Here is a 14,037-nt window from a genome sequence, read left to right on the forward strand (position 1 = left end):
ACAGATCAGGTAACACTAACAAATCAGTGGATACTTTACTTGAATTACAGAGTGCAGATTAAAGACAAATGACTCTATACTCCATCTATTCATGCTCACCATCCCCCTCCAAATATTATACATCTGCATAAAGGCCATGAATGAAGATCGGCTCCCAGACAATCACCTTCTATGTGTTGGTCAGAGAGAAAACAAATACCTTACACCAATAATACACTTGTGTGTGTTATGTTGTTTATCTTGGCCGGGTCTCTATTGAAAAAGAGACTTTTAATCTCAATGCGACTAACCTGGTTAAATAAAAGGTTCCGATAACTTACATTTTTTAGGCTAGTGCCTTTCAAAAGCAGTGTTAAAAAGGTACTTAATTATCAGTCTTGCCGGTCATCTGTAGAAATTCAAATACAATGTAACTCTAGGCCTTATGTCGATGATGTAGTATGTGGCAAAAAAAAAAAGTGCAATAGATTACCTCAACCATGTTTTGGGAATTTGGTACTGAAAGGTTTTCTTATTCTGATCTTGTATGTACAACAGGAGAAAATAAAACAAGATAAAACACTTTTTTTGTGTGAAATTGGGAGTATAGGTCATGTAATGTAAACTTAGTTCAGCTGCACACATGGAAGTAGAAGTTAATGTGGATCCAAATAAAAAAACAAAAAAACAATGACAACAAAACTGTCTGCCACTTCAGATATTTTGAAAAAAGAAAAAGTTTATTAATTTAACGAGCATACAAAACAACAAAACATCTTTTCAAACTACCAATGCAGTTTCAGTGCAATTCCAAAATATACATATTTTCTTCTTCTCAGCAGGGCATGTTAATCAAAGTTATTCACGTCAGAAACAGCCATTTTAAATAATTATTGTGATTATCATTTGAGAATTGTCCTAGCCAGAGGAAGCTCGCAAGTGATACCTTCTCGAGGTAAAACTGTACACATCCGATTTCTTGAATATACAAAACAAAAGCGTAATATCACAAACGAAAAATATTAAATACAACGTGAACGAAAAAAACATAAGTACCGTAGCACGATACAAACGGATGCATTTGTAAACAAAGCATGTAAACAAAACTAAGTATGTGGTTATAGATATTTGGTATGTGGATTTTTAATAAATACCTAGCTGATGCCATTTACCACATAGACAGTATTTGGTGCGTAAGTGTAACAGACTTGTCAGTTCAAACTTTTAAAAGGTGAATGGATGTGAAAATCTGGACAAACCTTACCTCCTCTATGTGTGTGTTTTTTCACAGCTAAAAGGCTATAGCATATATAAACATAGATGCCGATTAGAGTTAAAAAAATACTTCCGTTATTACATCCTCTTCCATCAGGTAAGAAGTGACATTCTGTGTTGGCTTCTTAAACCATGTTTTTTTTTTTTTTTGCGAAAATACAGGCAAATCCCAGCCACTCTGAGATACTTTTAAGACAGGATCATAGTACCAGTGGGGCACAACAGTGAAACAAGAGGAGGATGGCACTGCCAAAAAAAAAAAAGGACTGACTTGATTTAGTTCTTCGCCTGTGACTCGAGGAGGTTTTGAGCTTGTGTCTGGCACAATAGACCAAGGGAGAAGGATTGGTCAAGTTGATGGGTGACCAACTTACACACTGCATCTATCTCTCAATCAACAGCTTTAACAAGAGGTTCATTGTAATCGCTCACAGCATTAGTACAAGGCCAAAGAGAATAAAGAGGGGTTGAGAGTTCTACAGTCTTCATTTAAAATATGTGAAATGTTTGTTTTTTTTAAACTTAGGGATAAGCCAGTCCATTACTCCAATCTTGATATGTTGCATGATTCTTTGGAGTTGACTTTTTCTTCTCTTCGGGGTGCTACAATTGTGCTGCTACATAAAAACTGAACCGTAACTCAACACAAACAAGATCCTGGAAACAGAAATCTAGTTTTGCTTATTAATCCACATTGTTGTGTTAAGAGTGTTGCTAAAAGTGCACCTTTGTTATATTTCCCCATTCTATCATTCCTATATCATCAATCTGGGGATATACAGTATATATATTACTTGATTTGAGCTCCTAACAAAACACAGAACTTTTTAAAAAATTCCGCTGATTCTGGCCTTTGTGAAGCACGCACTCTATGCATAAATTAGTACGTTAGTTAGTATCCGATAGAGCTACAGTAAGATTATTCTGGGTGTTAAAACACATACTGCTGCTGTCAAGAGTGTGTAACGAACACTGTATTAGCATATCAAAACACATCACACCTAGTATGGCAGATCATAAGGTAAATGATGCCCTTAAAAAGCATATTATATATATATATATAAATATATATCATTCAATAATTGTGCTATTTCTCAAGTACATGGGACTCAAACCACGCCAACTTCCAGTCAGCATCCAACCACACACAGAATACAAGCCGTTAAGACATGACTGTTAATAGGAGTGTTTTTACAGCAATTTTCAATGAACAGATTATAACTGCTTTAAAAAAAAATAATAATAAATGGTAGGCGAATTGTGGTCATCTTCTCAGAAAATTAAGACTGAAACGTTAAAAAAAAGCACTGCATTCACCGGTGAGTTTCCCTGACTTCATACCACACCTTCAACTTGTCTTGTCAGGCTGATAAAAACACTTTGAGCTCAGTGGAGTAGAACTGGCTAGATCTGTTGTGTTCAGTTTATTTCAGCCTCTGAACTTAAATTCATGTGTTTGTTTGTTTTGTACACAAGAGAAGAAAAGAGAAAATAACGTGTGTGTGACAGTGTATGTGTGTTGTCTGTGCTTTTTAACAGTGGAAAGTGATGGTTAAAGGCATGGTCACTGAAATTCAAAACTAAATTATATAGGCCCAAAAAAAAAAAAAAACATTTGCCGGACTGTTCTCTGTATAGTTGTGTTTCTGGCCACACCCCTCAATCAGTGATGTCACAGCAGGTATCCTCCATCTCAGCTGTCAAAGACAAACCACCTGCTTGTGACATCGCTGCCAGGTGCTTGCGGCCAGATGCACACCAACGGCTCAAGTTTTTAACCCATGCAATAGCAGTACAGCAGCAGCCATTTTTTTATCGCCCTCGTTTGATTCAGTATTGAAATGACCCCTTGAAGGCTTCTCTTCTTTCTTTTATCTCAAAGACGGATCGTACACTCTTCTTCTAGCTCCACCATTCGAATGTTTCCGTTCCCAGGTCACTCACATTGTCCGTTTCCCCTGTCTACCTGATACACTCCTCCTCTGAGGGGCTTTCCGATTCTTCGTCCTCACTGTCATCCAGCTCGGGAAGATCTCCCCACAGGAGCAGATTGAGACCTGGAGACATATTGGAAAGGGGGTGACAGTTTTAGAGAGCCATTTTCTATTTATAAATCACTTTTTTTTTACCGAGGGAGACTACACTGACCTGTCGCATCCAGTCTGTTGAGAGTAGATACGGCGTCACTATTGAACATCCAGAAATGGCCGTTGTTACAGGACAGCAGGCAGGGTTTACAAGGGGCCACAACATGATAGCCCACAACATTACCACTGGGAGAGAGACAGAGGATAAAGAAGAAAAACATGGGTCAGCACTTTACCGGGGGCTCTTCTGACAAAAGTGCTTACTCCACTAGTGTGTGTCTATTATCTAACAGATATTTGTTTTTGCCCTGTGTGTGTGTGTGTGTGTGTGTGTGTGTGTGTGTGTGTGTGTGTGTGTGTGTGTGTGTGTGTGTGTGTGTGTGTGTGTGTGTGTGTACAACAACAACAAAGGCCAGGGAATACAAAAGAGGGTTCCATAAAGCCTCATTGTGGTCCCAAACTCATTATATATTATATATATTTTGATAACCAAGTAATTCTTTGAGATACTTTTATAAAGTAGAAACGCTAACAACAAGATGTGCTTTTCAATTTGAAATGTGTTGCTGTTTTCTCAGTTAAATATCAATATCTTTGGACTTTAGATTGTTAAATTCGACCAACTAGAAGATAATAATCACATACATACCTGGTATATTAGCTGCAGCTGTCTACTAGAAAAACAAATAAAGCTAAATGGGTAGGGCCCACTTGTTTGCTGTGCTAACTGTGCTTTAAATTCACATCTTGCATCACATCAGCAGATGGTCTTCCTAAAGCAAACCCTGCTGCAGGCGATATAATAGCTCGTACATACCACTTAAGACATGCGATGTCTCTCAGTTTGCATTTGCAGCTTTCAGTTGAGTAGCAGCTGGCGACAAAGTCAACAGTTCTTGGGGGGGGGAGGGTGCGTGTGAAGAGAAACAAACACGGACACGAAAGTTTAAAACCCACATTCAATTCATATTCCCATGCAACAAACCCTGTTGATCATAGTTTGGGTGAAAACATACATTGTGTCCCTATCCGCCACCCAGTAGTCAGTTACATCTCAAATTTCCTCAGACAGATTTTTTGCAAGCGCACCTTGCCCTGACAGCAGCAGCAGACGTAAACAAAGGCTAGCAGTTGGGCTAACTAGATTAGCACTCACCTATTCGGAGGTATATCAGTCGAAAAGAGCTCAACCTCCGTGTCTGCGAGAAGCACCGCTTTCATGCCTCTCGTGCAGAGCAGACTGTCGCAGAAGATGCAGTTCATCTGGGTCACACATTTGTTTTTGAAATTGGCGTTTGATGTAGACATTGTTGTCCTGCTAAAATGGACGAACCTTCTCGCTCTTCCTGCCCACCACACGGCAAACACAGCAGAAAAACAAGAATCCGGGGTGATGTTGGTCACTACCCGATTAATGCGGGGTAATGATAGTCGATTTGACGTTGAATCCACAACGTTTTAACGATAGTTCTAACGTCCTTGTGCAAACGCTAAGACAACGGAAGACAGCTAACGTTAGCTTGTAAAACAAACGCACGGGGAAAAACAATATTTCTGCGAAACGATCGCTATACAAAATATAAAGGTTATCTGTATTATTGATAAACACACGATAGAGTAACTGGCCTGTTTCACACGACTGCCTCAGCATCCATCCGGATGTAGTTAACAGCTAACCAAAAAGCTGTCAGCTTTGTTTACAACTTCCTGGTGTCTAACGGCACTTCCTGAAACTATCTTTAAAAGACCCTACACTCGACTCCGATTGGATACCACGCTCCATAGAATCCGACACCATTGGCCGCCTTCATAACAAAGCCTGAATGTCATTGGTCAGTTGAAAAGCCCAACGTTCAAAGGTCCTAGAAGGAGATAGGTGGGTACAAATGTCATTCAAATTCCGTTTCACCAACTTTGTCGTGGGAGGCAATGGACAAAATGTTAGGCAACTGTTGACAATGCTGTAAAATTAAAAAAGAAAAATGAAAAGAAACAACAAAATTGATGTACTGACATTCCCTGGAAGGTTGCCTTTTACATAATGCATCCTAAACGACACGTGGGTAGGCCTATCATCTATTTGTTAGACATTTGTCATCTCAGTCCAATACTAATGCAGTTCAATTGTGTCAAACAATAGTGAAATAAACAGGTAGCATAACAATAATGGAATTTCTTGCTAACAAAGCTAAGGTAAGATGAGCCCTTTTCAGCCAGTTTGGGCTAACATTAGCTACATACATTCTCAGCTACAATTGGTAATATAGCCTATTTTGGCAAGTCATGCAGCCACTTAAAATGAGCACGAGGACAAGATCGAGGTTCATAATTATAGTATAGCCTACAGAATGAAGTGGCTATTAAAACAACTTGTTTCTTTACCTCCCTTGGAATACATTATCCTCGCGGTGGAATCTAGCATGCATGCCATCATTGTATGGGCCTACTGCTTTTCTGACTTGTTTAAAGTTTTCTCTTTGTTGATAAACCCCAGCGTCTTATGCTACATTGTAGCCTACAACTTTAGGGCCATACACCATCACTGTTACGTGCAATTAAAAGCTTGTTTTTGCCTCTGTACCGAAAATGAAACCCCTCGTGTGTGTGTGTGTGCATCAATGCCTGTCCTGCGCACTGGGGCTGTCACAGCAAGCCCCTCCGTCTCCACTCTCTGGTTCCTCCTCTCCCTCACTTCAGAGGAGGGGGGAACGAGGAGGGCAGTTTAGTTTAGACGGGCAGCTGCGAGAACGATTCTCGCTCAGTCAGGGCCAATATCGGGGAAAACAAAAGAGAAACTTTTAGAAGGTGCTGACTGACAAGCTATCGGTCTGTTTTCCAAGAAGGGAATGAATCTTCTTTCTCTTGGAAGTTGTTTGCACCATAACCGGTTTTGGGGAGGCGGCGAGGCGCGGCGGCGGATGGGAACATATAGGCTAGAGCAGCAGCAGAGGCAGAGGTAGCGCCAAACTCACAATGCTCCCGGAGTGAACAGACAGAGGCTAGTAGGGAGACAATACATATCCGCGGGCACACTGAGGAGCAGCAATCTCTCATCTGGGCTCTTTTTTTTTCTTCCAATTTTTAAAATCCCGTTTCAGATCGGCTTTTCCTCCGTCTACAACCTCCTGATCCATTGATTAACTTCGCTAAGAGAGAGAGAGAGGGGCAAGCGGTTTCATCTCCAAACTCAGCCATGACGTCTCCGGCGAAATTCCGAAAGGACAAGGAGATAGTGGCCGAATATGAAACTCAAGTTAAAGGTAAAACTTTTTTTTTAAATTGTAGACTATATGAAGCTTCTCAAACATCATTGTAGAGATGGCAAGCCGAGCCAATGTATCCTTAAATATGTGCTTTCTGCCTGCATAGTATCCTGCAGCTTTCCTCGACTATAGGCTGATAGCATGGTTTTCTGTAGGCTTTACCCTCACCTCTCATCAGGCTATCTGGCGTATGTGGGGGGTACGCGCTTAGCCTTTGTGTTTCTCCACTCATTTATAAAGGTTAATTCAATAATACGTCAATAATTACAACCATAACTAGGACATCGTGATCAGCATGTCTCCAGGCGTGTGATCGCTCGCCTTTTTACGCAGCAAACAGATGGCCAACAAAGAGGGGGGGAAAAGCTGCTCAGAAATCAGTGGTGTTGTCCAGATGTGGCCTCTACTGTATGCTCTCTAAAAGAAAAGCCCATGTAAAGGTACGGTGTGTTGTGTAGAGTAGTAGTCGTCTACCCAGAAGGCTGAGGTTTCGACATGGAACAAGGCAGGGCGTTTTCTTTCCCTCTCTGTCTCCTGCGTGTCTCTGCTGCTGCTGGTGTGTGCAATGCCATCCGTTCATGCTGCAAACGTGTGTGCGCGCGCCTGTGTGTGTGTGTGTGTGTGTGTGCGCGCGTGCGTTTGCGCGCATGTCTTCAACGAAGATTGCAATTAAAAGGATCAATTTGTTCAAAGACTTGTCCATTGATCACAGCTCATTGGTGTCGCCCCTGCCGATGATCAAGGACACGGGAGAGCAGGGGTGGGAGAGAGAGAGTGAGAGAGCAGATTGTAGTGTTTGGAAAGGGGGGCGTTCAGATGTTAACTGTTTACTGGCTGAGATGGTGTGTGTGTGTGTGTGTCATGTGTGCATATTTCTGTCACCAGGCAGGCTCCTGTATTCATCCTATAGGCAGCATCAAGTCCAGGTGACGGTGATTTGTTGTCAGATCTATAGGTTTGTGTTGATAGGCTGTGGGGGAGAGGGGGAACACACATAGGTGGCAGCAGCAGGAAGGGGGGACAGGGATGTGGAACAGAGAGAGAGGACAGGATATTGCCTTCCTCATGAACAGCATGTTTCCACTGCTGCTACATGCTGCAGTGCCAGATCCTCAGATAAAATGAGCCACCGCCTCTACAGTCACACACGCTCCTCGTGTGGGTCCTTTGAAGAATTGAAGTATTTCTCCTCCCCTAGGGTTGTAATTTGACAAAACTGTCACCTCTTGACCCTCCCTCTAGCCACCGTAGACCTGTTGTCGACTGCAACCTTGGACATCGAAAACAGGGAGTCGGTGACAAGCAAAACCATCACGGAGAGTGTTATTATGGCATTGTTGTTAAAATGTGGAATTCCTGGTGTTACTCAAACACATGGGTGAGAACTGAAAGCAACAACAACCACCATAATAGGTCTTCGTAAGGTGAGGACCCACCAAATGTATGGTGCTCACTGCTCCAATGTATGACCTAGCAGGCATAGATTCAACAAGTTTGTGGAACTCAACTGGAGGGATGGATGGACACACCATTCTTACCTGCCTAACTGTTATTTGTCTTAGCTGTCGCCACAGTGACGTTATCCAATCTTGTCTGAGTGTTCCAGTATAGGCAGCTGTATGCACCCGCCCAGCCTGTGCAAAGGCTTCCTGTCCGTGCTTCCTTTGTGAGGGCTGCCTACCGTGTTTGTCAGCTTGTGCACTTAATGTTTGTCCATCGACCCTCTCTCATCGATTGCTGCTGTCAGTTACTTCACTGCTCTCCAGTGATCAGCTGTGGGGAGCTATCTCTCCTCCTCCTCGCCACCACTTTTCCCACACACCATTCTTCTTCCCTATCAGGAATGAACAGATGAAAGGATAAACCTGTGCATCCACATAACTGTTTGAGGTGTGTGTGTGTGTGTGTGTGTGTGTGTGTGTGTCTGTGTCTGTGTCTCCAGGTGCTGTGTGTCTGCTGTGACATTCCCAGCGGTCTGCCTACCTTAGGGGGAGACACAGGCAGTCTGTCATTACCCTGTGCACTGCTGTTAGAGATTCTATAATGGAGGGTATCAAGCAGCAAAACATAAAGCACCTACATGTCACATCTCTGTCTTCCTGTATTTGCTAACGCGTGTCCATTGTGTTTCCCAACCCTTTAATAGATCTATAACCCTCTTCTGTAATCAGGCCTGCTGCCAGACACTGCACCATCATATGACACAGCAATATGAATCCTCCCATGGCTTACATTTTCGAAAAATCTGCTGACAGGAAGATGCACACTAGGCACATGCACACTGCATTGAGGCGCCATTGCACTGTGTTAAAAAAAAATGTTGTCGATGTATTCTACAGTTTTAGCATAAAAGACACAATCAGGCGACACAAACCTAAGAATTCCTGGTAACTGGCCCTATTATAACTTAACTAACCGTAGGAATGGGGAAGTCAGTCACGGACACTGCCATCTCAACTGTTGACATGTGAGCTGAAGCAAATGGCTTTTAGATACACAATAACACATGCTTGTCAGTGCTCGAAATGCCACACAGGCAAAGGGCTGATCATCGAATATGAGGCCTAAAAAAAGAGAAAGTAAGAGATCAGGGGTGACTGAGACGCATTTAAATAGCTTAAAAGAGGAATGTTGGAACACAGATGCGAATGGTTACACGCAGCGTTGGAATGGAGTTAAGGAAAGTGCCTAATCACACCTACCATTTGTAGTTCACAGAAGACTTTATTTGGAGTTGAATCTCAGACAGCTCCTTTACTTTAAAAAGACTCAGACTCGGCTTTGACTGTTCTCACTCTCGCAGTCTATCCTTTGCATTTGTCCAGTCAATGCTACATCTTACCCAGCTATATCAGTGGCTACTTATACCAGTCAGCTATAGGTCCCCAATATTGTTTGAATGGAAAGCATCAATTCACAGGCGATGGGAAACATTTTAGAGGAAAATGAAGGAGTGCCGTGCCTTGGATAAAAACACTTGACAGATGTTTCATTTTTTGAAGCACATTTTGTCTCGTTGCGTCTGCATCCGTCAGTGTTTTTTTTTTACACATCTTTGAATTTTAATAAGTGGCTGTTAAATACATATTTTGATCATATATTTTTTCCCCACGCTATGTGTATAGCCATCCAATCTCATGGTCTGCTGAATAGCTTTTAACTGATCCTTTGGACTAAATGCCCACGCACACAAAGGTATGCACACTTCTCCACAACAGATGCAGGCTATTATCATTTTTTCCAGACCGGGCCAATAAACTCGTTGAGCTATGATGATATGATATGATGTTGTTGATCCATCTCCTGTGTGAGTGCCTGTGTGGCCATAGACTGAAGCGTTGTGTGTCTGCTTATGTGTGCCTGTTTACAAGGAGGCCAGAGAAACATATGATTTGGTATAAATGGCTGCTTTCACTCGCACACAATAGGAAAAGGTAGTGACACAGCAAGAGGTTTGTCTGCAAGCAGGATTGTGGATCTGTGTGTGTGTGTGGGTGTGCATGAGGCTCCAGGCCAGGGCTGAATATTTTTTTTTTTTGTGTGGATGCGTCGGGGTTGATTTGATCAGGAGGAGCTATTGGGCTATTGTAGAGCGGTCCTGTTAAGGGTTACTGTAACACCGAGCCCTTTGCTGTAGTTGCCCTCACATCAACAAGCATTGCATGTGGGTGGGAAGGTGTGAGAAGGTGTCTTTAAGCTAATCAATTAGCTGTATTTGATGTTTTTAACAGTCAATTTGAGCTGAAATGTATATTGACCCAGTGGTGCACTTTAACTAACCACAAGTCGACCACACAACTATCACTGGTATTGTTTACTCGCCAGTCGCCACACACTACTGTTTGAAGTCTGACAGAGTGCTTTGGTGAAATGGAGAGAGAGGAGTAAGGGTCCTGGTTGTGGTCCTGATTCTGTGTGTGTGTGGGTGTTTTCTTATTGTGAGCTGAATTCAAAATGCTAACTGAGTTTTAAAATAATCCGTCAGGAAGGATGTGTGTGTGAAACAGGTTGAGGAGTCAGGGCTGGAACACTAGATCGCCCAGGGAGCGTGAAGCTTCCTGTTTGGGCCCACACAGCTTTGTGTCTGGGCAAAAGGAATCAACTGCCCTTCACATAACACACAAACACATACACACACACATACACTGGGTTGGGTGTGAGATTTTTTTTTCTCTCCAGTCAGCTCACTTGCTTCTCAGTATAGAAAGGAACCGAGAGATTACTGTAGAGCTTTTTTTGTTTTGAAATTCTCTATTCTCTTTGATAGGTCACAACCGAACAATGTGTTCCATATCGGTATCCCACAGTCCCTTTTGGTTAGTGTGTGTGTGTGTGTGTGTGTGTGTGTGTGTGTGTGTGTGTGTGTGTGTGTGTGTGTGTGTGTGTGTGTGTGTGTGTGTGTGTGTGTGTGTGTGTGTGTGTGTGTGTGTGTGTGTGTGTGTGTGTGTGTGTGTGTGTGTGTGTGTGTGTGTGTGTGTGTGTGTGTGTGTGTGTGTGTGTGTGTGTGTGTGTGTGTGTGTGTGTGTGTGTGTGCAGTGTGCAGTGTGCAGTGTGTAGCTGCAGTCGCCTTGTGCTGTGCCAGCAGCATACGCGACGTGGCTGAAAACACTCATTGATTTTCTGTTCCCTTCTACCTGTCTGCTTCCTCATTCTCCAGTTTTTCCATGTGACCATTTACCACAAGGCTGCTATGGCACCTGCGAAAAAACACACACAGACAAATCTACCAAGACTGTAAATGCTGAGTTGGTGTCACAGCTCCAGTGCACACACACACACACACACACACACACACACACACACACACACACACACACACACACACACACACACACCCATAAACAAAGTGCTACTTACAGTGAGTCAATTCAATAATCAATAATTCAATAATTTGAGATAATCTAAACCATGCAAAGTAGATGCAGACCCACAAGAGAGTCAGGTTTTTTTTGTTAAACAACATTCATATTACTAAAAAAGCCTAGAACCAGATAGATTAGATACATTTCATTGTTAACACAGTTGGACAAAAAGAAGACCAGTAATATAAAATGGCTGCGATTCAATTTTAGATATTGTGGCGGTAGCTTCACGGTCAGAGCTCTGTAAATATAATGGTGACAGCAGTGAGAGTCACGTCTTTGTTTCGGAGAAGAACCACAAAACCTTATTATAGACAAACACAATGACGTGTGCCATAAGCAAGCCCGTGAGTTTAAGGGGACGTGCAGGATGCATGAAGGTAAACAATATCACCATAATCTAAGACAGATTTGAAAACTGTCTCAGCAAGCCTTATTTTTCAAAATAAAAGAAAGAAAGAAAGATTTTCAAATAACTCGTCTTTTGTCACAATTGGCATACACATTTTTAAATGTGATAATGAAAGTACGTATGTTTTTCACCTATCCAGATGCCTAGATATTTACATTCTGTGTGAGTTTATTTTTTTAGAAATTTGGAATGAGATGTTTAGTCCATCCCTGCCTATAGCCTCCTATATCTGGATAGATAAGAGAGAAAGAAGAGAAATGCCAGCTAGTATTAGCATGATATCTAGATGAACCAGTACAGACGTACAACACGCCTAGTATATCAGATCAAAGAGACAAGCAGCTCATTAGTGTTGGTGTCAGATGAAGAAGATGGCTGGAGCATGAATGGAAAAAAGAAATAGATAAATAGTCGGGAAGATAAAGGCAGTGTGTGAATCCCAGTGGGTAAGGTCAGAGTTCAGCTGCTAGATGGCTGCTTTTCATTGGTGCCAGATGTTCCATATGCTCTCTGATTGGGCAACAAATGTTCCATCATGTGCCCTGGTTGGCTTATCCTAACATTCTGGCTGCCATCCCTTCCCCTTTAACTAGGCCTTGTTAGTATTGGTTGAAATGTCCCCTCCCTCTTTTCAGGTGTTCCCGGTTTGATGTGTTTGTGTGTGTGTGTGTGTTTGTGTGTGTGTGTGTGTGTGTGTGTGTGTGTGTGTGTGTGTGTGTGTGTGTGTGTGTGTGTGTGTGTGTGTGTGTGTGTGTGTGTGTGTGTGTGTGTGTGTGTGTGTGTGTGTGTGTGTGTGTGTGTGTGTGTGTGTGTGTGTGTGTGTGTGTGTGTGTGTGTGTGTGTGTGTGTGTGTGTGCCCATGTGAACCTGCTTTATGTATCCAGTAAGTGGGTTACCTCTTGTACTGACAATGTGGAACACGTTGAAGCCGGTGTCATGTTTGTTCATGCAAAACACACACACACACACACACCCTCCTCCTCCAGACTAGTGGACTTTGTTGTTACCTACCATGGCTTTTTTTTGCATAATGTCAACTGAAACATTCCACCACAGACAGTTGGTTTTCTTTGAGTCAATGAGGTTGAGCAGTGTTGTGGCAGAGCTGTTACCACTCACCCGTGTGTGTGTGTGTGTGTGTGTGTGTGTGTGAGTGAGACTATTTGTGGGCAATGTGAAACAAGCCTGTTGCCTACATAAGGCTTGCAACTAAATACATCCATTCTTTATCAAAATAGTTTACAATTAGTTGTATAACTGTTTCAGCTCTAAAAGTATACAGGGTCACATTGCCCAAGCCATATGCTTGAATGTGTGTGTGTGTGTGACCTGAGCACACAGTTTTTATAGACCCCTTGACCCCTGTTAGGGTGCCTCATTCAAATTTCACTTTCTTTATCTGACACACACACACACACACACACACACACACACACACACACACACACACGGCAACAGCAGAGCAACCGGTGAGAGTGTGTAAAAATGTAGAAAGCTGAGCCGTGCTCTGGCCTTCCCCCTCACTCACACACACACACACACACACACACACACACACACACACACACACACACACACACACACACACACACACACACACACACACACACACACACACACACACACACACTCACGCTCTCTCTGTCTGTCAATCCCCTACTCCTTCTCCCTCTTTTCAAACTTCTTTTTTTCTGTCAGCCTACATCAAGGAACAATCACGTCTCAGTGAAAAGCACTGCTGGTGTTTTACTCAAACTCTGTTTTTCTCACTTCTTCTTCCCCCACCCCCTCTGTCTCACTCTTTTTTTTCACTCCCTTCTCGCATGATGTTTTGTCAGTTGTGATGAAATGTGACACACATGTTTTTGACACGCCTCCTATGGCAGCTTAAACCAATAATCATTCCTTTATGATTTAAGCATATGTCACACACACACACACACACACACACACACACACACACACACACACACACACACGCACACGCACACGCACACGCACACACACACACATATTGTGCTTGCATCCAGGAGCTTCTAACCCGGACACTGGCTCAAGAGAGAGAGGATGTTTGTTTGTGTGTGTGTCGGTGAGAACATCTGTATGAACAGAGGGATCTATATAAAGCCGTGCATGGCAGAAACAAAGCACACTCATAT

The 14,037-nt window shown here is 42.7% G+C and overlaps 2 protein-coding genes across 5 annotated transcripts in view; one reads left to right on the plus strand and one right to left on the minus strand.

Annotated features, from left to right (window-relative positions):
- Positions 1–789: 789 nt before the first annotated feature.
- LOC307249039 (protein FAM72A) lies at positions 790–5,031 on the minus strand. Its single transcript, XM_080025639.1, has 4 exons — positions 4,498–5,031; positions 4,159–4,236; positions 3,403–3,527; positions 790–3,311 (listed from the first exon to the last, which is right to left on the minus strand). Exons 1-4 carry the CDS (start codon positions 4,647–4,649, stop codon positions 3,217–3,219), a joined length of 450 nt encoding a protein of 149 aa, XP_079881765.1. The 5' UTR covers positions 4,650–5,031; the 3' UTR covers positions 790–3,216.
- Positions 5,032–6,126: 1,095 nt separating this feature from the next.
- srgap2 (SLIT-ROBO Rho GTPase activating protein 2) overlaps positions 6,127–14,037 on the plus strand; it is a 61,119-nt gene continuing 53,208 nt past the window's right edge. For all 4 annotated transcript variants that reach the window (XM_080025662.1, XM_080025664.1, XM_080025663.1 and 1 more), the window contains exon 1: positions 6,127–6,601. In XM_080025662.1, coding sequence (XP_079881788.1) covers positions 6,535–6,601 — 67 coding nt within the window. In that variant the 5' untranslated portion in view covers positions 6,127–6,534. The remainder of the gene's footprint in view (positions 6,602–14,037) is intronic.

Source organism: Ammodytes marinus, assembly GCF_949987685.1.
Source record: "Ammodytes marinus genome assembly, chromosome: 4".
NCBI classification, from domain to species: Eukaryota; Metazoa; Chordata; class Actinopteri; order Uranoscopiformes; family Ammodytidae; genus Ammodytes; species Ammodytes marinus.

What these genes read in the sequence shown, in the direction of transcription:
- LOC307249039 (XM_080025639.1), bottom strand. Translation starts at nt 4,649, where the DNA reads ATGTCTACATCAAACGCCAATTTCAAAAACAAATGTGTGACCCAGATG. An exon ending in ACTGATATACCTCCGAATAG is followed by an intron (nt 4,237 to 4,497) that starts GTGAGTGCTAAT and finishes CCCCCCCCCAAG; the next exon opens with AACTGTTGACTTTGTCGCCA. An exon ending in GACATCGCATGTCTTAAGTG is followed by an intron (nt 3,528 to 4,158) that starts GTATGTACGAGC and finishes TCTCTCTCCCAG; the next exon opens with TGGTAATGTTGTGGGCTATC.